We start from the raw sequence: 24,235 nt of genomic DNA, 5'->3' as shown, positions 1-24,235 counted from the left end.
CTCAGTGTATGACTTGCTTGTAAATTGCTGTGACCTCGCCCCTAACTCAAGAACAAAGGGCCACCACCGCCTGGCTACAAGTGTATAATCTCTCTCTCTCTCTCTTTTTTTTTTTTTTTTTTTTTGAGGCAGGTTTTCTCTGTGTAGCTTTGTGCCTTTCCTGGAACTCAGTAGCCCAGGCTGGCCTTGAACTCACAGAGATCCGCCTGCCTCTGCCTCCCAGTGCTGAGATTAAAGGCATACGCCACCACCCCTGTCATGTATAATCTCTTAAAGACACAAATTCATGGTAAGTATTTGTGGGCAAGTCTATGATTTTAGGAGCCAAACTTTCTTTAAACCTTCTAATTATTAAAGACATGCAAATTTCGGCTGGTTAATAACCATCTCTAGCCGGGTGGCAGTGGCGCACGCCTTTAATCCCAGCACTCTGTGAGTTCCAGGCCAGCCTGGTCTACAGAGCGAGATCCAGGACAGGCACCCAAACCACACAGAGACACTCTGTCTCAAAAAACAGAAATAAATAAATAAATAAACAGAAAATAAATAAATAAATAAACAAATAAATGAATGAATGAATAAATATAACCATGTCTAACACCAGTTCCAGGGAGGCAGAGGTAGGTGAATCCCTGAGTCAGAGGCTATCCAATAAATAAATAAATAAATAAATAAATAAATAAATAAATAAATAAATAAATAAAAGTAAGCAAAACATGGTAGAACTTTTAAAAGTGCAGTCTGTGGATGTGGTTCAGTTGGTGGAATGCTTTCCTAGCATGCAGGAGGCCCTGATTTCAATCCCCACCATAACAGAAACTCACTGAAGCAGCTGGAGCAATGGCTCAGCAGTTAAGAACACTGGCTACTCTTACAGAGGACCTAGGTTCAATTCCCAGCGCCCATACAGTGGTTCACAACCATCCGTAATTCCAGTTCCAGGGACCTGACACCCCCTTCTGATCACCATCAGCTCCAGGTATGAACATGGTGCATGTACATGCATGCAAACACACACATAAAAATTTTAAATTGTAGAGGCTGGAGAGATGGCTTAGTGGTTAGATTCCCCAGCAGCCACATGGCCTCGCACACCTGTTGAACTCTAGACCCAGGGGTTCCTGTACCTTCTTCTGCCTCTGAGTGTACTGCACAAAAACAAAACAAAACAAAACAAAAAGAGTTCCAAGCTAGCCTGAACTACAAAGCCAAAGCAAGACTCTGCCTGGGGTCCGAAAGATGGGTCAGTGGAGAAGACTGAACGGGGCTCTTCCAGAAGACCAACGTTGGTACCCACAGTAGATGGCTCACAACCACCTATAACTCCAGATCCAGAGGGATCTGATATCTCTAGCCTCTCCAGGCACCTACACTCACATGGAACCCCCTCACATACACAATATATATGAGAAAAATGGTTTCAAAAAACAAAATAAGAAGACAACAGAAGGGAACTAACCTGAAATTTGAAGCAGGAGAAGTGACTTCGTCTTAAATACATATACACTGGGGTTGTCCCTCAGCGGTAGGACACCTGCTTAGCAACAACGCCCTGGGTTTGATCCCTAATGTTGAAAAATGAAGGAGGAGAATTAAACTTGGGCCGGGCTCATAAAGCAAGCAAAGTATGGGCAAGGAGTGAGTGTCGGGTGGTGAACCTGGGGGATGTGGTTGTGTTCTAAGTCTGCCGCTGAAATGAGGCAGAGTTGCAAACTGACAGAGAAAATCCAGAGGTTTCAAAGTGAAGTGGTTGATGGCGTGGCCAGGGAGAAGGCAGCTAGGGTCTTATGGTGGGAATGCCATCAAGAAATTAAATTTCAGGGGTTGGGGATTTAGCTCAGTGGTAGAGCACTTGCCTAGCAAGCGCAAGGCCCTCGGTCCTCAGCTCCAGAAAAAAAACCAAAACACACACACACACACAAAAGAAATTAAATTTTGGTCCTTGCCTAGTGGAAGTCAAGCAGGTAGCCTGAGAGTGTCAGGTATGGGGTGTTTCTCTAAGGTAGGAGAGTTCCTTGGACTGAATTTATTTATCTTTCTTCTTTTTTCTTTTTTTGAAGACAAGGTCTCACTATGTAGCCCAGGCTGGCCATGAATTCATAACAATCTTCTTGCCCGTGCTGTGGCCTCTGCAGGCCTGAAAGTATAGCCACTGTACCACGCTTCCATTCTCTAAGCAACAATAAAAAAAAAATCCTTTCTTAGCAATTGAGAAAATGTTGCCAGTAGATGGTGCAAGGGAGGCAGCTTCGTGGTTTGCGGGGCTGCACTGCCACCGTGTGGGTAAACGCGGAACTACAGTGCGTTCTCCGACTCGGACCAAGCCCGGAGAACGTGCATAGAAACCCGTCCCCGCCCATCTTCACAGGGCTGGAACTCTCCCTGCCAGTTCTCTCCACCAGCCTGCGTCACGGGAGACACATTTCCTACAGCCAGTCCCACTGTAGATGGGGCTGGCAAGGCAAACCCTTGTGAGGTCGGGACACTGCAGGTGAACTTCCACACCATACCTGGCCTTTGGTCCCTTCTTTTTTTATCCAGTCCCGTTGCGTCTGTAACAGGCCCTCTCCCTGGGCACCCAGCAGGTGAGAAGCCCTGGGCAGCCCTCGGGTGGGCGCTGAATGTGAGCGGCACTGTGGACCAGCGTGTGACGGAGGGCACCAACACAGCTGCCAAGTTAGGCAGGGGGAGGGCTCTGAGAGGACTTTCTAGACAGGCTTCAAAGGCTTAGTACACTCTGAGATTCCTGAGGCTCTGTCCCTCTGCTTCCCCTCCACTCAGGTCCTCAGCTTTCTGGAGACAGTAAGATGCCATCCGATGCGTCTGCTGTTGCATCTGCCATTATTAATTTCCATACCGAGGATGTATGGTTTGTTTATTCAGTCAAAAAGGGAAGAATAGCCGGGCGGCAGTGGTGCACGCCTTTAATCCCAGCACTCGGGAGGCAGAAACAAGTGGATCTCTGTGAGTTCGAGGCCAGCCTGGTCTACAGAGCAAACTCCAGGACAGGCACCAAAATTACACAGAGAAACTGTGTGCGTGTGTGTAACTGAATTGTTGCCAGTCCTAGGGTTCTAGGTTATTAGAACTTTTCATTTGGTAGAACGCTTGCCTAGGGTTCAGTTCCCATCTCTGCATAAAACGAGATGCAGTGGCAAGCACCTGTAATTCTAGAACTTGGGAGACAGAGGCAGGAATGTCAGAAGTTCAAAGCCATCCTTAAATACACAGTGAGTTTGAGGCCAGCCTGGACCATATGAGACCTTGTCTCAAAAATGAAACTAAGTAGCTGGAGAGACAGACACAGCAGTAAAAAAACACACTGTTCTTGCAGAGGATTTTGATTTCCAGCACAGATGCCTGTAACTCCAGCTCTACCGGATGGGAGAACTGTGGCATGCGTGCGCGCGCACACACACACACACACACACACACACACACAGGTATGGGGTACAGCTTTTATGAGAACATAGTTTATTTTTCTCTAGGATACCCCAGCATTACAATTGCTGGGTTGAACAGTTAATGTAAGCGCCTTAAAAAAAAGTCCCCCTGGAGCTGGGTTGTGAGCGGCTGGGTGGCATAGGTGCTGGGGCAGAACTCAGGTCCTCTGCAAGAGCAATACACCAATCTAAGTGGCCTCTTAGCCTATCAGACAATACACCAATCAGCCTCATAGTAGAGAGGGTCTGAGTTTAAGGTCTAATTTGTGTTTGATTTTATAAGAGGCTGCACCCCCCTCCCTTCACCAGTGATTCAGAGGGGGCCTGCTGCTCCACACTTTCAAGAGCACTCAGTGTTATCAATACCTACATATATGTACACATACATTCACACACTTATACATACATACTAGCCATATTTCATGCCTGCTTTAATCTACATCTCCCTCATGTTTGATGAGCTAATTTGCCATAACATCTGGATTTGCCTTGCTCCTGATCTCTGGCTTCCCTCCACCTCCCAGTTCCTAACTAACTGTACTAGCCACTACCACTGTCCAAGGTTGAGGGGAGGGCTCTGGAGGCTGTGGCATGCTGGGGTTCCAGGGTGGGAGGCCTAAGTGTGCTCCTTGCTTCTGCTTCTATGAGAGGTTAACTCCCAGCTCCCACCAGCAATATTCCAAACAGTACCCCAACCCCCACCCAGCCTGCCTTTAGATTCAATACACTTAGGCATCAGGAAAGGTTAAGGAATTTTCTTTATTTTTTACAAATTAAGACTATGTAGATATATTTTTTAATCAAAACACCTTTGTCTTCACAGTATGAGTTAGAGAACACAGCCTGAGCTGGAAACTGAAGAACTAGGAAGTAAAAACGGCAACGACCCCTGTATTAAAAACCCGTTAGGCGTTTTCTTTCAAAGTAGTTTTATATCTTATCATTCTTGGCACTGTTTCTAAAGAAAAACTCCTTTATCCCAAGCAGAAAAGCACGAGAGTGGGGCTGGCTTCAAGAGGTGGAGCTAAGTCAGATCCTTCGGCCTCGCAAACAACCCTTTCCTGCAGAGCTGCTCATGTCCCTTAGGGTAGGTCCAAGCCAGGGCGGGAGACAGCGGCAAACAGGGCAGTACTCGTGGCACTGAGCCAGTCTGGGGCCCACCACTGCAGCAGCAGTGTCCCGGACAGCAGACAGGAGCCGCCATGTTCAACTGCACTGGCTGCGAGCAGGGAAGGCCAAAGGGCCATCCTGCTGGTAACAGGCTCTCAGCTGCTTGGTTCCTTTGCACTGAAACCACAAACAGCCAGGGCCATGACAACTCCGGGTGCCACTCTGTGCAGACTGGGCCCCCAGTTTGGTCACCTGGCTTCTGCCCAGACCACAAATTTCTAGAAACAGGTGAACAAAGCAAACTAAAGTGCATCTGTAAGTGAATCTCCTGCCTCTGATCTCTGGCCTGATGTTCCAACAGGGTCCAAGCAGACAGACAAAAATGCACTAAAGAGCTGTGGAGTGCCACCTTCAAGTTATCCAGTCAAGACCCCCACAAGGAAGTGCTCGGCTGGGGGGACACTTGTCCCTTGCTGCAGTCCTTATTAAAGAGGCTTTTCTGGCAGGATTCAGTACAATCAGCCCTGAGGCTCAACCATTCCCCTTTCCTATCCTTCCCCCAAGACTTAACCATAACCACCTAGTGGAGGCCAATTAGTAACAAAGATGATCATTTAAAAAACCAACAACAAAATACAATAGGAAACTTGAGAGCGGCCATCTCTACCTTGCCATACATACAGAGCACTTCAAGATGCCCGGCAACAGCGGTTCTGCCCTCTTTGTACACAGGCCTGCCCACCCCACAGATGGAAAGCAGGTGAGTCCCTGAGGGCCCCTCAGGGGTGGGAAAGGGAACACCCACAAATCCACATCCCCCGCATCATGGCAAGGTAGAAAGGCAAAGTTTGCCAGACCAGTTCAGGCAGCGGAGGCACCCACCAGAGCCACTCTCTGGCAGGCTGACAACTCAGGACAGGTAAGCTCCTTCCCTCCCAGGGCAAACACACTGCCCAGTCTCAATGGACTGTGAAACCAAACACAAGGGCCTAAGAGGCTCCAGCAACAGTCCAGAGGGTCCATCTGCGGAGGCGCGGCAGGAAGGCGGACATCTGCTCCTCGATCCTCATCTGGGTGGACTGGCTGCCTGAGCAAAGCAAGGATGGGCTGACAGAAGAGGGAGCGTGGGAGAACCTCAGGAATATGAAGCCAAACTCCAAACTATATTCACTAATCAGTTTTTTTGATCAAAAGATTCCAAATAGAGAAAAACACAAAGTACAAAAGCTTTTCTGATGCTTTCATTATCATAGAACAGGACACCTGTAATGTGTGCAGAGGAATGGGGGGCGGGAGGAGTCAAGCTGGGGAGGCCGACGGCCAAGTCACTTCTTTTCTTTCTTCTTGTCCTACAAATGAAGAAGAGAATCCACCTAAGTGTTTTCCCCCAACAGGCAAATCCAAACGAGCGCTGGCCAAGGCCGTGGAGGATCTGGACAGTGAGGAAGACGGAAAGAGCCTGCGGAACACTCAGTGTCCCAGCCGTGGGTGCACGCCCAGACAGGAAGGAGCCGAGTTCAGCAGACAGCGTTATGTCCACGGAGTCCAGTCCAATCGCGGCCAGCCCTACAGACCCCAACCCACCCATCCCTGCCTCCAGCCTGCCACACTCACTACCTCGTACTCCTGAGTCAGGCTTAGAAAGGACAGCTCACAGGCTCACTGGTTTCTCTACCGTGGGACTAGACTGACTAGTAAACTGCTGTTTGGGGAAAAATTAAGGTTAACAAAAGGGATGGGACTGGCTGCCGGCTCAGCAGTCACGAGCACTGGCTGCCCTTGCACAGGACCTGGGTTTGATTGCCAGCACCCACACAGTGGCTCAATTGTCTGCTGAGGTCCTAACTGTCTCTAACTCCAGTTCCAGGGAATCCAATGCATGCATGCAGTATACATGGATACATGCAGTCACTCATAAGAAACTTAAAACACAACTCAAAGAGATTAACAAGTCGATCAACTGATCTACTTCTGACGAAGGACAGCTGTCATTATGCAATGTTTTCCAGGGTTGGGGATTTAGCTCAGTGGTTGAGCACTTGCCTAGGGTTCGATCCTTAGCTCTGGTTTTTTTTTTTTTTTTTTTTGGAAGCTGAGGATCAAACCGAGGGCTTTGTGCTTGCTAGGCAAGCGCTCTACCACTGAGCTAAATCCCCACCCCCTTTGATCCTTAGCTCTGAAAAAAAATAAAATAAAAAGAAACACAATGTTTTTTACAACACTTTTTTTGGAGTCCTAACTACCTTTGTAATCTTAAATTCTTTGTAAGGGCCAGGCAGTGGCGGCGCACGCCTTTAATCCCAGCACTTGGGAGGCAGAGCCAGGCAGATCTCTGTGAATTCGAGGCCAGCCTGGGCTACAGAGCAAATTCCAGGACAGGTTCCAAAGCCACACAGAGAAATTCTTATCTTGAAAAACCAAAAAAGAAAAAAAATTCTCCATAAGGTACACTGCTTTCACAACCACCAAAGTTGTCCGCCATTTGAAACTCATCTCTGGGATTAGTTAAGATTTAAGGAAACTGTTTTCACTTGGTCTTTTTTGTTAGTGAAGACTGGGTTCACCTAGTTTTGCCCCCCATGGTGAATACCAACCAACTGTCCCCACCTCACACGCCCTCGGGCGTGCACAGGAGCACTAACCTTCTCATTTAAAGCCAGGACCAGCATGAGCTTCCTGAAGAGCGTGACAAAGTCTAAGAAGAGGTCAACGCAGTGCCTGAAAGACGAGAGTTAGCGCACTCACAACACTTCCCACACCTTCACCAGGAAGCCCCCACAGGGCTAGGACAGAATGCCCACCTGGGAGTCACTCCTCAGTACTCCAACTCCACCCCCACCCCACCCACCCACCCCGGAAACAGTCTGCTATCCTTTTCAACTCAACAAATCCACAAGGCATCATGAGACCAGGCTTTGCACTCAACAGAGACCAAGTCTGAACCTGGAACTACCAAGAACCAATGACCAGTGATGAGTCCAAAAGGACTGTTCTACTTGAATTATGCACACCCTCTCACTGTTACCACTGAAAACAAAAAAAGAGAAAGCCCCTTACAACTGGATGCCGGGACAGAGGTTGTTCGAACCGTCCTACCCCGGCTCTGGAGCCACAGACTGTCAGGAGTGCTTGTCCGGCCCTGGCGGCAAAGCCCTGTATCCAATCCCCAGCATAAACCACTGGTACATGCATGCCCGTAATCCCAGCACCCAGGAAGCAGAGGGTCAGAAGTTCAAGGTCATCCTCAGTTACACTGGGAGTTCAAGGCCAGCCTGGATTACATGAGACCTTGCCTCTTTAAAAAAAAAAATCAACAAAATTTCACACTCGTGTACAGCTATGGAATGGAACGGTTTGTGCCAACCTTTATTCAATGCAAACCAATTCTTCTCACACTTACCAGATGTAATCCTTATCTCCATTTTCAGCCTTCTCAATAATGAGCTGAGTATCAAAAAGGACAAAGCCGCACATGACCAGCAGCCCCATATACAGGTTTGCCTAACAAGAGAGAGAGAGAGAGAGAGTTACATGGGGTAGATGCAGTAGTGGGGAGCCACATCACATGCTAACCCACAAGACAGCCAAGTCCATATCCCTCCTCAAGACACAATTCTGTTTTCACCCCCTCAGGTCACTAATCTGGACTGAGGGGAACAGTCTCTGAGTAACTGATTCTCCTCAGCTGCGCCCAACACGGCAGAAGGAAATGTCGCTGAAGGTCTGTCGGGCACTGCCCCAAGAAAGGGAGGGCTCTAGAGAAGTCACCTTTTTTTTTTTAAAGGTTATTTATTATGTACAGTGTTCTGCCTGCATGTGTGCCTGCGCATACCAGAAGAGGGCACCAGATCTCATTACAGATGGTTGTGAGCCACCATGTGGGTGCTGGGAATTGAACTCGGGACCTCTGGAGGAGCAGTCGGTGCTCTTAACCTCTGAGCCATCTCTCTAGCCAGAGGAATCACCTCTTTGACTTAGAATTAGGTGAGAAAAATGTATGGGGTAAATGGCTGCTGGGAATTCTATATAAAATCTCACCTGGAATAGCCAAATGGATCCAAAGAAAAGGTTCCCCAGTGAGGACAAGAACATGAGGCTCATGGCTGACATCAAGACGCCTAGTAAGACAAGGCAAAAGTTGTCAGAGAAAAGCCAAGCAGGGCAGAGACAATCTCAAAGCCATTTCAAACTGTCTCCCCAAATGAAGGCTTTTAATTCTTTTTTTTTTTTTTTCTTTAAGACAGGGTTTCTCTGTGTAGCTTTGCGCCTTTCCCGGATCTCACTCTGTAGACCAGGCTGGCCTCGAACTCACAAAGATCTGCCTGCCTCTGCCTCCCGAGTCTCAAGAGACCTGAGGTAGAAGGCCCCTGGCAATTGTACTAGAGCAGAGCCCAGAGCCTGCTCTCCAGTCCATACCTCCCAAGAAGAGGTAGCTCCGGCGCCTGGCGTACAGTGCACTCAAGCTGAAGCAGGTGAAGATCATGGCCGTGCCCATGAAGGCGGTGGGGAGGATGCTGGGAAAGAAGAGGCCCGAGTTGAGAGCTGCAACTCTGTGTTTACAAGGCATATTCACAAAGGTACAGAACACAATCCAACCACTTACCTGGGATTGATAGCAATGCACAATTCCAAAGCAGGGCCCAGGCCAACTCCTAGAAAACAAACCCCCAGAACACAAAATTACCATTGATTCTGATCACAGGCATATATTCTCTTTAAAATAAAAATAAATAAACAAAAATCCACTTAACTAACATATGAACCAAAGCAATTCTTTTATTCTATCCTTTCCTCATTTCAAGAGAATAGATAACTGAGTTAATTCACAGATATATCTCTCCCGTTAGCTCAAAACCATGGATGTTTCCAGGAAGAATAGAAATTAGACACAACAAACAAGCATTAGTGTCAAATGTCATATATCCCTGAGACTGTAATGTGGGCCAGATCAGGACTCGGTTGACAGCCTGACAGCCAGGGACCTCACAGTCCTGCAGGATCAACACCTCTGCAGTGAAGAGTGGCCAGGCCAGTTTTCCAGGGGATCACATGACCACAGGAGAGCAACCTGCTGCAGCCCAGTATTTCTTCTACTCTGGCTATCTCTTCCCTGATACCCTCCCCCGCACACCTCCAACAACTAGTGTTCCCTGAGCCTAGTCTTTTTTTGCTTTGTTTTATTTGTTTTGTTTTTCGAGATAGGGTTTCTCTGTAGCTTTGGAGCCGGACCTGGAACTCACTTTGTAGATCAGGCTGGCCTAGAACTCACAGAGATCCACCGAGTGCTGAGATTACAGGCATGTGCCACCAACCACCCGGGGCGAGCCTAGCCTTAAATCCTAAATCTCTTCCTGGTGCATTTAAAGTCCTTTATTCTATAGCTCCAATCTTGTTCCCTCAATGAGAATTCTCAATCTACAAAGCAAACACTCAAATCCAAGTGTGACTGTTGGGGGGGGGGGGGGAGAGACAGACCAAGGAGACCAACAGAAAAGCCAGAGCACGTAATGGGATTGGGGAAAGGTTACAGACAGATCTGTTCTGACAACCTGTTACCTGAGTAAGTCAGAGTTGAACAGGTCAGTCTAAACAAGAACTGAAAATCAACACCTCCTCCAGCCCCAGCAGACCACCTCTTCACATACCTGTGAGGAAAGCAAAGCCAGCGAGAAGACCCAATCTTTTCTGCTCAGTTTCATGGCTATGAGGTGTTGCCATCAGCCAAATCATCAAGCCCAAGGAGCCCAAGGCAGAGAGCAGGCCAGCCTGTAGAACCAGTCAACACACAAAAATTCAGTTTCCTGTTTACCAGGTTCAAACACTCATCTGAAATTTCTAACATTTGCTTCTTTCTCTAGTGGCAGAGGAAAAAGTAGTATGTTCTCAGAGAGAACGGAGGAAGAGAAACCAGAGGTCTGGAGGTGAGGGCTAAGACCATGATCGATGCCAAAGGCCCTCTGAGGTCCTTTACAGAACTACTCAGTTCGAGCCACACAGAAAAATTCGAGAAGCACACTGCATCTACAGGACAGCAGCAATGGCCCCTTTATGTTCACTTAAGAAGGAAAAACAAACAATACAAAAACACCAGTTGACCTGCGTTATTTAATCCCTTGGACCCAAATGGTTAAAGGCAGAAACTCATCACTGTGGCACAGTCAGGTTCAGGTTCACACACACCCAGGCTCACAAACTCCTGGCTGACAGGATTAGGGAAGGTTTGGAGGGAGGCTTGAACTTAGGATCCTGCCGCCTCTGCTCTGCAGTGCTGGCATTACAGATGCACACAGATGTCTGGCTTCTGGAGGTTTAAAATCACTTAGCTATCTCTGAATTTCCTAGAGTAACATTACTTTTGTAACAAAAATAACATTTTTAAAGAGAAAACCCAGCCATGGGTATTAGGAGGAAACCACTGAGGATAATCATGGCACTGCAGTTCCTGCCCTTAAGAGAGGCCCAGTTCCATCGCTGTCACTGTATAAGAGGTTACACAGTTATCAAGTGATGCTGAATGGGTAACTGAGTGTCCTGGGAGTACACAGAGGTTTCTGCAACCCTTCGGTCAGATTCTTGCACAGCCTTACTGTATGTGTTTCTTTTTAAGGACACTTATTTGTCATAGTCTATTACTCACAGAGCTGCTAAGTATATTTTCTCCCTGAAGTAAATCAATCATCATATCATGACAGCAGTTTAGCACCATGTTGTTTTTGGCAAAATCAGGAAAGCACAGACAGGCAGGCCATGATGGTGTACACTTTAACTGCAATGCAGCACTTGGGAGCAGGGCAGAAGCAAGCAGAATGTCCAGCCAGAACTACCTAAGAGCCTATCTAAAAGTATAAACCAGGCTGTGTGCAAATCAGTGCTAAGAAGCATGTATGAAGGCCTGGTTCAATCTCTGGCACACACAAAAAAGCAGAAAGGTGGCACTGGGCCTGTAAAAGCAACACGTGAGTGAAGCATGATCCTGGAGTAGTTGAATCTCCAAATGCAAAGTCAGTTTGTATTGAGAACTGCGTGCATTTTACATTACTTCAAACAAACAACAAAATAACACAACAACCAGAAAGCAGAAAGACCTAGAACTTGCTTTGAACTCAAGGATCAAAGCCTTGCCCTTTTGAGTGCCTGGAGCAATTTTTCATATAACCCTTGGCAGGAGATTCCTGAACAAAAGGACAGCTCATTATAGTGGCAAATGACAACACAAATATACCTCTGTATTTATGCTAAAAACAGGTACTCTAAAGTCTGGCTACTAGGGAAACTTCAAACTTTTTGGTTATTCTTTAAATAAAAATAAAAAATGTGCCTTCTGCTTCTGCCGGTCAAACTCAAACTTCCCCCGCTAGGACAGTAAGTTGCTGAAGTTTTCTCCCAAGCATGAACATGATTGAATGGCCCGGTCCGTACAAGTCCCAACCTTGCCTATTCTGACAATGAATTATGTAACTGGTGTTTTGTTCCAAGCATTCCACAGTCACTGAGGCAACAAAGAAGACAAGGTGGATGGGCACCATGCCAAGGAGTGCCGGCACCTGGTGCAGGCCTGAGGATGGGGTCTCGTGCGTCAGCCAACATCAGCTGCACACCTTTAGGGCCAAATACCCAGTGAAGAGATTTCTGTGTTCAGTTTCTAAGACAGGAACAGTTGCCAGAAAACTTAAACGGTTTATTAGTGTCCTGAATTACTTGCTGGCTGAGTTCTGGTATCAAACTACTGATACATATTAAGGAGGGACATAGGAATCGACTACCCTGTAAGCTGTTTTTTTCCTAATGGAGTCTGTTGCCGCCCCCAGAGAGAAATGTGCTCTTACCTGAATGAAGTGTGTGACCACATGGACATAGGCCCCTGCCGCCGCCACAAACATACAGAGTGCAAAGCTGGCATACACCTTCTTTAGGTGCTGCTGTGTCGAGGGAGTTCTAGGAAAGAGTGTTTATAACATTATCATGTCTGGACTCTAAGCTACAAATCATTTCTCTGTAAGTCAAAGTTCTATTACAAACAGTTAGAGATACTTTGGGAAGATATTATAATAAAAAGAATGTTTGGAAAATGGGTTAACAGAATCTGCTAAAGACCCATCCCCAAATGTATGGGCATCGGTGCCCAACCGGAACAGGTGACTTGTACACAGCAGCCCCTAGAATCTGGCTTTTCCGAAATCTAGCTGACGATTTGTTTACTGACATCTATAAAGTTACCCAACTAGGGAAAGAAATGAGGTATGACAAGAAATGCAGCAAGGGATCACAGTCAAGGTTAAACCACTTACATGTGGGAAAATTTTAAGAGGGCGTCAAAGTTGATCTTCCGATCAAATATGTTCATGGTTCCGAAGTCTGCTCGGCACACCTGCTGAAAAGAAGATTTTATAGGCACTGGGACATTTAAAAAAAAAAAAAAAGCACTATACAAGCTTTGAAAAATTAAAAGGCCCCTATCAACTCCTTTAAAGAGGGCAAAGGCATAGAACCACCTTCCCCTAAAACTATTGTACCATCATCTGACCTCCATTATTTCAGAAGGTAATTACAATTCTTAAAGGACAACAATTCTTACCATTTTTAAAGGACAACTTCTGGGAATTAGTTCTGTCCACAGATGGACTAGGTGTTAGGGACTGAACTCAAGGCTTTCACAGCAGAGGCTTTGCCAGCCTTAGAATAATTATGTCACTGTCTTGAGATACTAGAGAACTAACTCTCTCAGGAAAGTACCTCAAAGATGTAAAAAAAGAAAAGAAAATGAAAAAGTTGTAAGACCATTTATTTATTCCTGTCAGACATGGTCCTACTATGTAAGCCCTAGCTGGCCTGGCCGGAATTCCAATACATAGACTAGGCTAGTCTGCACAGACACCTGTCTGCCCCACCTCTGGAGTGCTGGGGTTCAATGAGTGTGCCACCACAAAGGAATGAAGTCAACTCCTGTGCTAGGGCTTGCATTCCAGCTGTATACATGCAGGCAGGCAATTGTCACTAACACACTTTAAAAACTTCACGGAAGTCAATTTTTAAAATTTCTCTATCTCCATGGAAGATACACAAGGAAGCCGGGCAGAGGTGGTGCACACCTTTAATCCCAGCACTCGGGAGGCAGAGGCAGGTGGATCTCTGTGAGTTCAAGGCCAGCCTGGTCTACAGAGTGAGTTCCAGGACAGGAACCAAAGCTATACAGAGAAACCCTGTCTCAGAAAACCAAAGTAGTACACAAGGAAGAATTTTCTGTTTTGTCTATTTTTAGAGTATTAGAACCTTTAAAAAAATGTCATTGTTTTACTTTATGGGTGTGTGAGCTGATGTGGGTGCTGGGAGCCAAACGGACCCTTGTGAAGAGCTGCAAGTGCACTTAAATGCTGAGTCACCTCTCCAGTTCCCGCCAAGTCATCACAGCCTTACAAGAGGCTCTGACTACACTGGATCTCACTACATAGACCAGGCTGGCCTGGAACTCAGAGATCCACCTGTCTGCCTCCCAAGTGCTGGGATTAAAGGCATGTGCCACCATACCTGACTTCCTTGGAACCTTTCTTACAGAAAGATTGTTAATTATAAATATTCCCTCTATTTTCTTTTTAAAATCTTTGTTGTGCCAGGCGGTGGTGGCGCACGCCTTTAATCCCAGTACTCAGGAGGCAGAGGCAGGCGGATCTCCATGAGTTGGAGGCCAGCCTGGTCTACAGAGTGAGTTCTAGGAAAGGCACAAAGCTACACAGAGAAACCCTGTCTTGAAAAACAAAAACAAAACAAACAAACAAACAACTTTGTTGTGTCTGTGTGTGTGTTTTCTCTCTCAATTGTAACACGGAGCTTGGGTCCTGGTCCTTATCTTCTTCCACTTCAGATAGTAGTCATCTGCTGTTCACTACTGGAAGCCCTAGGCTAGCCGGCCTGTGAGCTGCTAGGGGTTCTCAAATATGGGAGCTACCACGCCTGGCTTTTGCACAGGCTCTGAGGACTCACATTTAACGTTTTCATGGGAAGCACATTACCCACTGAGCCACCTACCTCATCAACCCACCTGATATTCTCCTCTTAGATTTCCTAAATATTAAAATTGACTTTTCCCTCCTCCACATTTAACAACATTTAATATAAATACTTAAAAAATATTTTTCTTAAACTGTGTAGACAAGGCTCTAATAAATGCATGTATCTGGAAAACACTCATCAAACCCAGAAAATTATGATGCAATGATCATCTGATTTACAGACCTTATTCAGATTTTCCCAACAGTTCCAGTAATTCAGACTGCATTTTAAAACCGAAGCAGGGCCTCTACCAACCTCTTTCCACTGTGACCTTGTGAACCAAACATGGGCAGTGCAACACCCCACACACATTTAAAAGCAAAAACTAAAACCCAACCAAACCATATCCAGTTACATCACACCCAGACCATTAAGCCGGATTAAGTTTTGCTCCTTCTACCTCACATGCAATCCCAAATAAACACATTCAGTCTAAGAACTAAGATCTGATCGAGAGCTTTCATTTTACACACACACACACACACACACACACACACACACACATTCTTACTTAAACACACAATACCTACTCTATTCCCAATCCACCGAAAAGGGCAGGGGGAAGGAAAAGAACCATTAGCCTGCAATCAGTTACAACCATAAAGTCAACTTCTGAGGACTCATGGCCTGGGAAAGATGCAGTTTAAGGGTCGCCGCCCCAGTGGATTCCTGAGGCTCTCTTCCCTCAAAAGAAGCAATCACCAAGGTGCAGACTGGCTTTCTCAGACGGCCTCCTCCTTTCTCATGGCCACCCTGCTTACCTTGATTTGTTAGTTCAGTTTAGGAACAGGTCTGGTGAAAAGCCACAGACCTCAGCCAAGCTGCTGCTCTCCTCTCCAGTCACTGGCCTCTGTGCCCTCCTAGTCTGGATGGTGCAACTATTGCAGGGCTGTTGCAAGGCCAAGCAGAGTCTCCACAGCCATGACGAGTGCGTTCTCCAGAGAGCACACTTACAGGATGGGACAATCCAGCAACTGGAAAGTGTCTTTAAGGCTTCCATTAACACTCCTAATGGCATCCCCAGAGAGAACCTGCAACTCCACAGCCAAGTTTCTCAGTACTCACAGTACAAGTGCTGAAGTTCCTCTTGCTTCCAATTTCAATCAGCAATAGGGGGAGGGGCCTTAATACCCAGGGGATGTTAGTCAGAAAGGGGCAATACTCATGTAACCAGACCCCCCGAGGAAAAACTCTTCTTTCCCAGTTTGCTCTTGACATGTTCCAGAAAGTACTGACTGCCTCTTTCCGGGGCTTTCAGTTGATTAAAAGAAAAAAGTAAGAGAGAGGTTGGAGGCCTCAGCAGCTAAGAGCACCAGCTACTCTTTCACAGGATCAGGTTCAATCCTACCATCCACATGGAGCTCTAACTCCAGCTCCAGCTTCGGAACTCTGAAGGCACCAGGCACACATGTGGGGCACAGACATATCTGCAGGCAAAACACTCAATCTTTAAAAAAAAAAAAAAAAAGGAAAACAAAGTCTGTGTAAGAATGAGGATTAAAAGTCTGACCACCATGCCCAGACGATTTCAAACGTTAGGTGAGATGTGCTAACTACAGCAGTTTACTACTGTTAGAACGGAGGGATGGGAGGGCAACGAAAGGCCCAAGGGGTGGCTCATATGAAAGGAAAGCTCTCGCTTTGCAGGCCTAATGCCTGAGAGCCGTTCCCAGCGAAACAGGGCTGACTCTCAAGTTATCTTCCAGCCTGCACACAAATGCTGCGTCACGTGCACACCCATGGTCAGTCACCTCATACACACACACAGATAAAAATTCTCAACTTATTTTTAAAGTAGTAATGTACACAATGTATATGCCATATTTCATTTTGGAAATGTTGAAATGTAAGGGGAAAAGCAGGTCTCGGAAGGAAATGTAACTTTGCTCTAGAGTTGTTCCAAATTGGGCAGAATAAAGGTATAAATAGAGATAAAATATTCACTCAAGGTTTTTTTTTTTTCCTTCCCTTCCCTCTTTTCTGTTTTGAGACAGAATATAGCCCTGGCTGGCCTGGAATTCACAAAAGAAATCCACCTGCTTTTGACTCCCAAGTGGTAGCATTAAAGGTATATGCCACAATGCCTGGCCCTGACCTATACATTAAAAAAAAAAAAAAAAAAAAATCCAAATTAGAATGTTTTGTACAGCACCAGACCCTCTTCTGTATTGGGCACGTGTTGGATTTTCCTTTTTTTTTTTTTCCTGGAGCTGAGGACCAAACCCAGGGCCTTGCGCTTGCTAGGCAAGCGCTCTACCACTGAGCTAACTCCCCAGCCCTCTTGGATTTTCCTATTTTTAAAGAGGCAATGCTTTATGTTTTTGCCAAGGGAAAAAAGGAATACTGGACTGAAGGCATAGCTCAATGGTAGAACACTTGCCTAGCATGAGTGAAGCCCTAGGCTCAATCCCAGACACTACGTAACATCATTCCAGTGTATATGCGGGTCCAAGTGCTCCAAAATTCACTGTAATATTTCTGACATACAACTATGACTATTACAAAAATCAACAAGCCAGGCATGATGGTACACCTCTGTAATCTCAGTACTTGGGAGACAGAGGCAGGATAAATTTAACGTTGAAGGTAGCCTGGGCTATATAATGAAGATTAGTTTTAAAAAGAAAATCACTGGTCTATCACATCATAAACTATAATTCATACAGAAACCTAGAAAAGAGATCCCTAGTTCTAGAAATACTAAACTCTGAAGTAGTATGAGGGATTATTTACACAAAATTAAATGGCAGTGCCTTCTGGGGCATTGGGGAATTTGCTTATACTGCATGTATAAATAGGAAGAAGAAATGCTCAGATGTTTTAGTTACAACCAAAATTCTTTTGACTCTGCACCTCATTTTATGGCTGTGTCTTTAAGGCAGCCTAACTCCACATATTAACAGAGCCTATCAAAATCTGTTATGCACATATTGCTAGAGTTCTGTTAAAGTGTCACCAAAACTGTGGTGACAGGGCAGCCTCCTCTGCTAGAGCCAGCCCAAATGACAGGACAAAAGCAAGAGCTGGGAGGAACAGAATGAATCCAGCATGGAAGGTGGGACAGGGCAGGGGGTTCAGCAGTGCCCTGGGTTTCATAGTTGAGACTTACTAAACACAAGACCACCCTAGCCAGAGGGCATAGCTCAGAGACAGAGCACTTGCCGAATATGACCAAGGCCCTACATTCAAGCCTCAGGACTCCAACAAACACACAAGCACATGCACGCCAACAAAAACTCCCAAGCTTACTGCAGTTTTACCGTGACCTCCTTTTGCTTGGCAGGATAAAGCCCAGCCTGTCTTGTTAAATCCCGTTTCTGTCCCAGGGACCTTTCTTACCCTTGTCCTAAAACAAAAGATTATTATCTAATAGTGGTCATGCCTTCAAAGCCTGAATACGCACACACAAACCCAGTAAGCACTGGGGACAGCTCAGTGACAGAGTGCTTTCACAGCATGTAAAAGGCCCAACCCATCACTGAAAAACAAATAAAACAAAACAAAAAAAGTCATTTTATCTCAACACATATACTAAATACAGTACAAATGACATATGCAGAAGCCTCTAAACCTACTGCAAACAGAAAGTATCACAGTTGAAAACTACAGGAGTTACTTACTGCCTCAATGTACACAATCTAACATTAATAAGTCAAAGGAACACATTTATATAGAGATACTAGATTGTGAATTACTATTTTGTTTTACTCTCCCACTATATCACTTCAATTTCAACTACCTTTTTGTTGTTGTTGTTTGGAGACAGGGTTTCTCTGTGTAGCTTTGCGCCTTTCCTGGAACTCGCTTTGTAGCCCAGGCTAGCCTCGAACTCACAAAGATCCACCTGCCTCTGCCTCCCGAGTGCAGGGATTAAAGGTGTGCTCTACCACCGCTCAGCTACTTCAACTATCTTGACTGCTCTCCTGCACCTCCATAAGGGACCAAATTGGTAAGTAAAAGAAAAACCCAGGGCTGATGACTGATTAAATGTGTTTACTACCAAACCAGACACACAAAAACAGAGGTTTTGGTCCCCTGGATCCACATGTAAGAGAAAAGCAACCCCTTGACTGTTGTACTCTGACCTCTATACACATGCTCCCCCCCCAACACAGGAAATGGAATCTTAGAGGGAGGGACTAGCTTTCTGCCTCTGTATATCCACATCCGGCCTTTGAACGGTGACACAGCAGCTGGAGGGCTCATCAATCCCTAGTACCAAACAAACCCAGACCCTCCCCGGCAAGCTTCTGGTACTGAACTTCACTGTGCTCCAGTGTCCTCCCTTACAAACCACTAACATACAATACTCTACTTCATGTGAGATGGTACAACTAAGAGCATAGAATGTCACACTGTGCATAGGACAAGCTCACGGCCTGTTCACCAAAAGTCTGGGTTTAGTAGACTATTTAAGCCTGATTTACATAGATCATGAAAACTTTAAAAATATGTAACTCTAAGCAGCTACATCATGAAGGCTTAATACTTCTTTATCAAGAAAGTGAAGCAAATAGGTAAGGATGAAGTCCAACAAACTGAAATTTGAAGGGTCCTGATAAATCCCATTCCTAGTTAAAACTACTTCTGTTTAAATGGCATCCTTTCCTCTAACACATTTACTGGACCTCCTGCCCCAGAGGGCCACTAGGTACTTTGAGACAGCCTAGCAACTAGGTGATAGGTGGCCATGGTAGAGTTTGTTCAAGTTAACTTAGTTACTAGCTTGATGCTTTTGCTACTCTAGGAGGTAGTTGGTTCAGTTTCCAGATGATCCAAGGTACCCTGTTTCTGTGAGGCTGGGCCTATATCATAAGGCGACCTGAACCCTAGAGCTCTCTCTTAACTTGACCCCAAATCCCTGGGTCAAGCTACCACTGCATTTCTCTGGAGAGGGCTAACCTCAGAACCAGTCATTACTGAAGGAATGCCTTCCACTTTCAATTCTTCTGAGACAGGGTCTCTCTATGTATCTCTGGCCATTCTGAAACTCTATGTAGACCAAGCTGGCCTTGACCTCACAGAGGTCTGACTGCCTCTGCCTCCTGAGTGCTAAGATTAAATGCAAGCACTGCTACACTTTGCTCAAATTTATTTTTTTGAACCAAGTCTGAAACTACTGAATTTCCCTCTCTAAAACCACAATTCAGAGAAGTGAAGCATAAGAAGGTTTCAATGTCCTAAATACATAATCTTGCATTAGAAACCAGTAATCTCTCCCCAGCTAATACCTTGTTTATCCCCCCCAAAAAAGAACAAGCATAGGGCTGGAGAGATGGCTCAGTGGTTAAGAGCATTGGCTGTTCTCCCAGAGGACTTGGGTTCAATTCCCAGCACCCACATGGCAGCTCACAACTATAGTTAACACCCTCACTCAGGCATACAATCGGACATCAATGCACACAAAATAAAAATAAATTCTTTTTAAAAACACAAGCATAGACTAGGAACAAAAGAGCCCCAGAACTTCAACATTCCTCAGCTGGCCCACTCATAGTGGGGCCTACACAAATGCAACCATTCTCTACAGCCTTTCTCTCTGGTCTTGAACACTGTATTTGGAGACTATGTGCTTCCATGAAATTTGGTTAGAAACTCTAGAGGAACAAAACTGGATGAAACAGAAGGCTTTTGTACGAGATCCTATAGTCAAGTCAGAACAGCAAAGACAGACTCAGACGTGAGGACATTAGGAGTGGTGCTCCCAGGGGGCGAATACCTTTGGGTAGTTTATGAAATCAAATGAAACTCAAGTCAGTACGTTATCTCCATGACAGTATCAATTTGATCCCTTAGGGATGTGCGGGGAGAGAGTGCAAGATGGATGAATTAACACAGCAGGACAGCAGGAAACAGGCAGCTCACAGTCTAGTATTTAAATGTGTGAAAGTGTTTCACTTGTACCTTAGCTGTTAAATTGCACACACTGAAACACAACCCCTATTATCTTCACAATTAGTCCATGAAAAAAAGCAGGAAACAGTCCCACATTAAAGTATTTTTATTAACAGTGTAATAGCGGCAAGAGAACCAGCCCGAGTTACACATCCTGCCTTTTCTACCACATAACCTTAAGAAAATAATTTTACTGAATTTATCCTCTACAATTTTAACATACACACAATTAATACCAGTTCTACCAACTCTCTCTCTCTCTCTTTTTTTTTTTTTGAGCCGAGGCTCGAACCCAGGGCCTTGCCCTTGCTAGACAAGCGCTCTACCACTGAGCTAAATCCCCACCCCCTGCAACTCTCAATAAGAAAAGTATGTATGCCAGGCAGTGGTGGCTCACACCTTTAATCCCAGTTGCACTCGGGAGGCAGACAGGTCTCTGGGTTTGAAGCCAGCCTGGTCTACAGAGCGAGTTACAGGACAGCCAGGGCCATAGAGAGAAACCCTGTCTCAAACAAACAAACCAAAAAAGAGGTGTATGATTTCTTTATAAGGCACTAAACTGACATTAGTGCTGACCTGACCAACATCATAAAGTTTTTGTTTTTGTTGACAGGGCTTCTGAGTAGTTTTGGTGCCTGTCCTGGATCTTGCTCTGTAGACCAGGCTGGCCTAGAACTCAAAGAGATCTGCCTGGCTCTGCCTCCCAAGTGCTGCAATTAAAGGCGTGCAGCGCCAGCGCCAGCACCAGCGCCAGCGCCAGCGCCAGCGCCAGCGCCAGCTGCCGCCCGAGCCAACACCAGAAAGTTAAAACAGGTGAGTCAGAACCAGATCTAGGTCTCCTGACCTTTACAGTACAGTGCATTTCACCCACAATAGAAAAGTAAACTTTGAATAAGGCAATTTTATAACTCTCCAAAACATATGTTGATCCCTACCACACTCGTGTATTTTTTTAGCACTTCTACCAAGAACATTAACTATATCTGTACTGAGGAAAAACTGGAAATGCTAAGTATTCAAATTAATTTTTCCTTTTCCTAGTCATTAGGAAAGGAAGGCTTCATTCAGAACAACAGGGAAAGGAGAACAAGGTTGTGAAACCGTATTTCCGCATAACAAATAATGGAAAATCCAAGTTACAGACTGTATTTCTCAAGGACTCAAGCCATCTCTACTGGAGGAACACCGAAGAGACTCTTAATGTCAACTTACTCTCCAAGCTAGAACAGAAACATATTAGACAATAAAGAAACGCCGAAGAAAATAAATGTAACAATTTACCGACTTGAGTGTTTGCAGAAGCCACGAAAACGTGATTATGCAATCCAGAGAAATCTTTCTTGAACCCTCTCTCTTAAACTACCCCTAAAGCCCCAAGGGAAACCACACTCAAATATCAATAAGTAACTAGATACTCTGCCATTGACCGTTAACCTTAAGTTCCTTGTCTGTGTTTCCGGCAGTCAGCTCTTCTACAGTGTTACACATTCACAAGCGTTTGTGTAACTGGAGAGTCTCAAGTTCAGAGAAGTTTTGGTGTGGCTTAGTCAACAGCAGCCTGATTGGACAGGAAATGTAACCTGGCCTAACACGAGGCAGCTTGTTCTTGTTGGTGGTGAAAAGAGAAAAGAAGGAAAGAGAAATGCCTACTTATCACAGGTTTAGTAAGTCGCTCCAAGGGAAAGAACCGCCCATCGCCACCCTTCCGGAGCAGACTTTGAGACTCCCACGGGGTTCCGGACCAAGCAACCAAGGCCACCTCACCTGTCCGGAGATGATCTATCAGATCAGGGGGGGCTGCTGCTCGGGGCTGGGAAGCCAGGCCAGCCCCGGATCTTCTCACCTCCGGCCTCTACCGTTGGCTTCCAAGTAACCAAGGAATCCCGCGTGTCACAGACAAGTGTGACATCACCCGGCCCGCCGGGACAGGGCAGGCTACCCAACCAGGCCCAACTCGAGTCCCCGACCCCGGCGGCTCCCCCGGGCCAGGCGGAGGGACCCGACGCGGCGCCGCCGAGCAGCGATCGCTGGGTGGGGCGGAGCGCGCACACACAACACAGCTTTCCCTTTCGTCTTCCTCAGAGCCACGAGTGGGGGGAACCTGTCTCGAACTCCAGCCCCGGACGCGGCCGAGGCGGAAGGTGGTGGGAAGGGAAAGGGACGCCAGCGAGGGTCGCTCGGAGGCCTCGGCCACCAAAAATCCAGGCCCCGACGCCCGGGAGACCCCGCAGACTCGCCCCCGCCCCGCCCCCGCCCGCGCTGCTGCGCATGCGCGGCACTCGTTCCTCCGCGTCCCTCCCGGCCCAGCTCCAGCTCCGATCTCGACGCAGAGCCGGCCCGGTTCCGAGGGACGGAGCTGTCGGAACACGGAGGTTACTACCCACTCCCGCTCTTGCTCCCCCAGCTTCCCTCGCTCCGGGCTCGCCTAGTCCCAGCTTCGCACGTACCTTCTCAGCCCGCCACTCAGGAGCTTCCCAGCTCGGCTAAAACCGGACGCGCTCTGAGCCTCCCCGGGTTGGCTCCGGGGCTCTACCCACGCCCGGCCCCCATGGAAGCCCCGCCCCCGCCCCGCCCAGGACAGTTCTCATTGGTCCTCGGCGGCCCTGCTGCCTTGCCGTTGGCTGCAGGTTCATAAACAGCAGCTGCTTACGTCAGGGCCATCCGCTTATACGCTTGTCAATCAAGACTATGGCCACCAACCGGCACCGTAGCTATAGGCCTCCGCCTTCTTCCCTGTAGGAAGGATGTCTGTCTGTCGGGCCATCGAGTAGAGATAGTGAAGTGGGTGGGGTGTGTCGGTCCCGAGATCTCTGCCAAGTGAGATCCCGTGACACTAACGACCATAGCGCTAAAAAGTCCCAAGGTGCTGGTTTAGGCCTCTGGTGGAATGGTCAAGAGGCAAAAAGGCGGCCCAGCAGACCTCCTCCCTGGGACCTTTTAACAGGGGATAGAGTGGAGCTCAAGCTTCGTTGCACCTTCCAAGGTCCAGTGATTCTACAGGAACCCACGGTCCCCAGGCTGGAGGCCACTCTCTAAGGCCACAGGGTGGTCCTGGAGCCCCAAGCGAACGGGCTACAAAGATCGACCGCCTTCCTACTCGCCTGCATGGAAGTAGGTGGTTCTTCATAGTTACCAAGTCTGGTGTGAACAGGGCAGCCAAGACTGGTCTTGCAGTCCTAACCAGCTCTTTGGAGACCTGGCCAAGGGAGGTCAAAGAGCAGGCGTTTTCTTTAAGGCGTGTCCCTAGCCAGAACACAACCAGTTCTTGGCCAGCATTGATTACACAGCAGGATGTTCCCTCTTGGGAAAATTTAATTTATCAAAATGAACAAGAATATTTAAAATTAAACTATTATGGCTAAAGAAGCTCCATTTTATGCTAGGCATCCATCTTGGTAACCACTGGAGTCTGGAACATAAGCTCCCAATAATGGGTGTGACTCAAGGAGTGACCCCCCCAAAAAATGTACAGCTGTGACTATCTACTTGTATGATACCACTAACTGTAGTTAGAGTTTTCCTGCCTGGCCCAGTCAGGACAAATCTCTCTTACCCATCAGTCCCACAGTCGCTCAGACCCAACCAAGAAAGCACACAGAAACTTACATTGTTTACAAACTGTATGGCCGTGGCAGGCTTCTTGTTATCTACTTCTTCTATCTTAAATTAACCCATTTCTGCTAGTCTATACTTTGCCACGTGGCTCGTGGCTTACCAGTGTCTTTACATGTTGCTTGTCA

At 46.7% G+C, this 24,235-nt stretch overlaps 1 protein-coding gene across 3 annotated transcripts; it reads right to left on the bottom strand.

Moving 5' to 3' along the window:
* Positions 1-4,198: 4,198 nt before the first annotated feature.
* Positions 4,199-23,030, bottom strand: Tmbim6 (transmembrane BAX inhibitor motif containing 6). 3 transcript variants are annotated; one of them, XM_036208153.1, is made up of 10 exons: positions 22,943-23,030; positions 12,842-12,924; positions 12,380-12,488; positions 10,199-10,319; positions 9,157-9,205; positions 8,970-9,067; positions 8,592-8,671; positions 7,954-8,054; positions 7,196-7,271; positions 4,199-5,902 (listed from the first exon to the last, which is right to left on the bottom strand). In XM_036208153.1, the coding sequence occupies exons 2-10, from the start codon at positions 12,895-12,897 to the stop codon at positions 5,879-5,881; spliced, it is 714 nt and encodes a 237-aa protein (XP_036064046.1). In that variant the 5' UTR covers positions 12,898-12,924; positions 22,943-23,030; the 3' UTR covers positions 4,199-5,878. The 3 variants fall into 3 exon arrangements, with proteins under 3 accessions (XP_036064046.1, XP_036064045.1, XP_036064047.1); XM_036208152.1 differs by having other exon boundaries at positions 12,842-12,921; XM_036208154.1 differs by lacking the exon at positions 22,943-23,030 and adding an exon at positions 22,260-22,692 and having other exon boundaries at positions 12,842-12,921.
* Positions 23,031-24,235: the final 1,205 nt, after the last annotated feature.

The sequence above is a fragment of the Onychomys torridus genome, chromosome 16 (assembly GCF_903995425.1).
Source record: "Onychomys torridus chromosome 16, mOncTor1.1, whole genome shotgun sequence".
NCBI classification, from domain to species: domain Eukaryota; kingdom Metazoa; phylum Chordata; class Mammalia; order Rodentia; family Cricetidae; genus Onychomys; species Onychomys torridus.
Note: the sequence above shows the minus strand (reverse complement) of the source record. Positions and strands in the feature narration are given on the sequence as shown.

Bases quoted from the DNA above. Each gene is read 5' to 3' on its own strand.
- Tmbim6 (XM_036208153.1), bottom strand. From the start codon at position 12,897: ATGAACATATTTGATCGGAAGATCAACTTTGACGCCCTCTTAAAATTT. The intron at 10,320-12,379 runs GTAAGAGCACAT...CTGGTTCTACAG, and splicing joins TGGTCACACACTTCATTCAG to GCTGGCCTGCTCTCTGCCTT. The intron at 9,068-9,156 runs GTAAGTGGTTGG...CTTCTTTCCCAG, and splicing joins TGCATTGCTATCAATCCCAG to CATCCTCCCCACCGCCTTCA.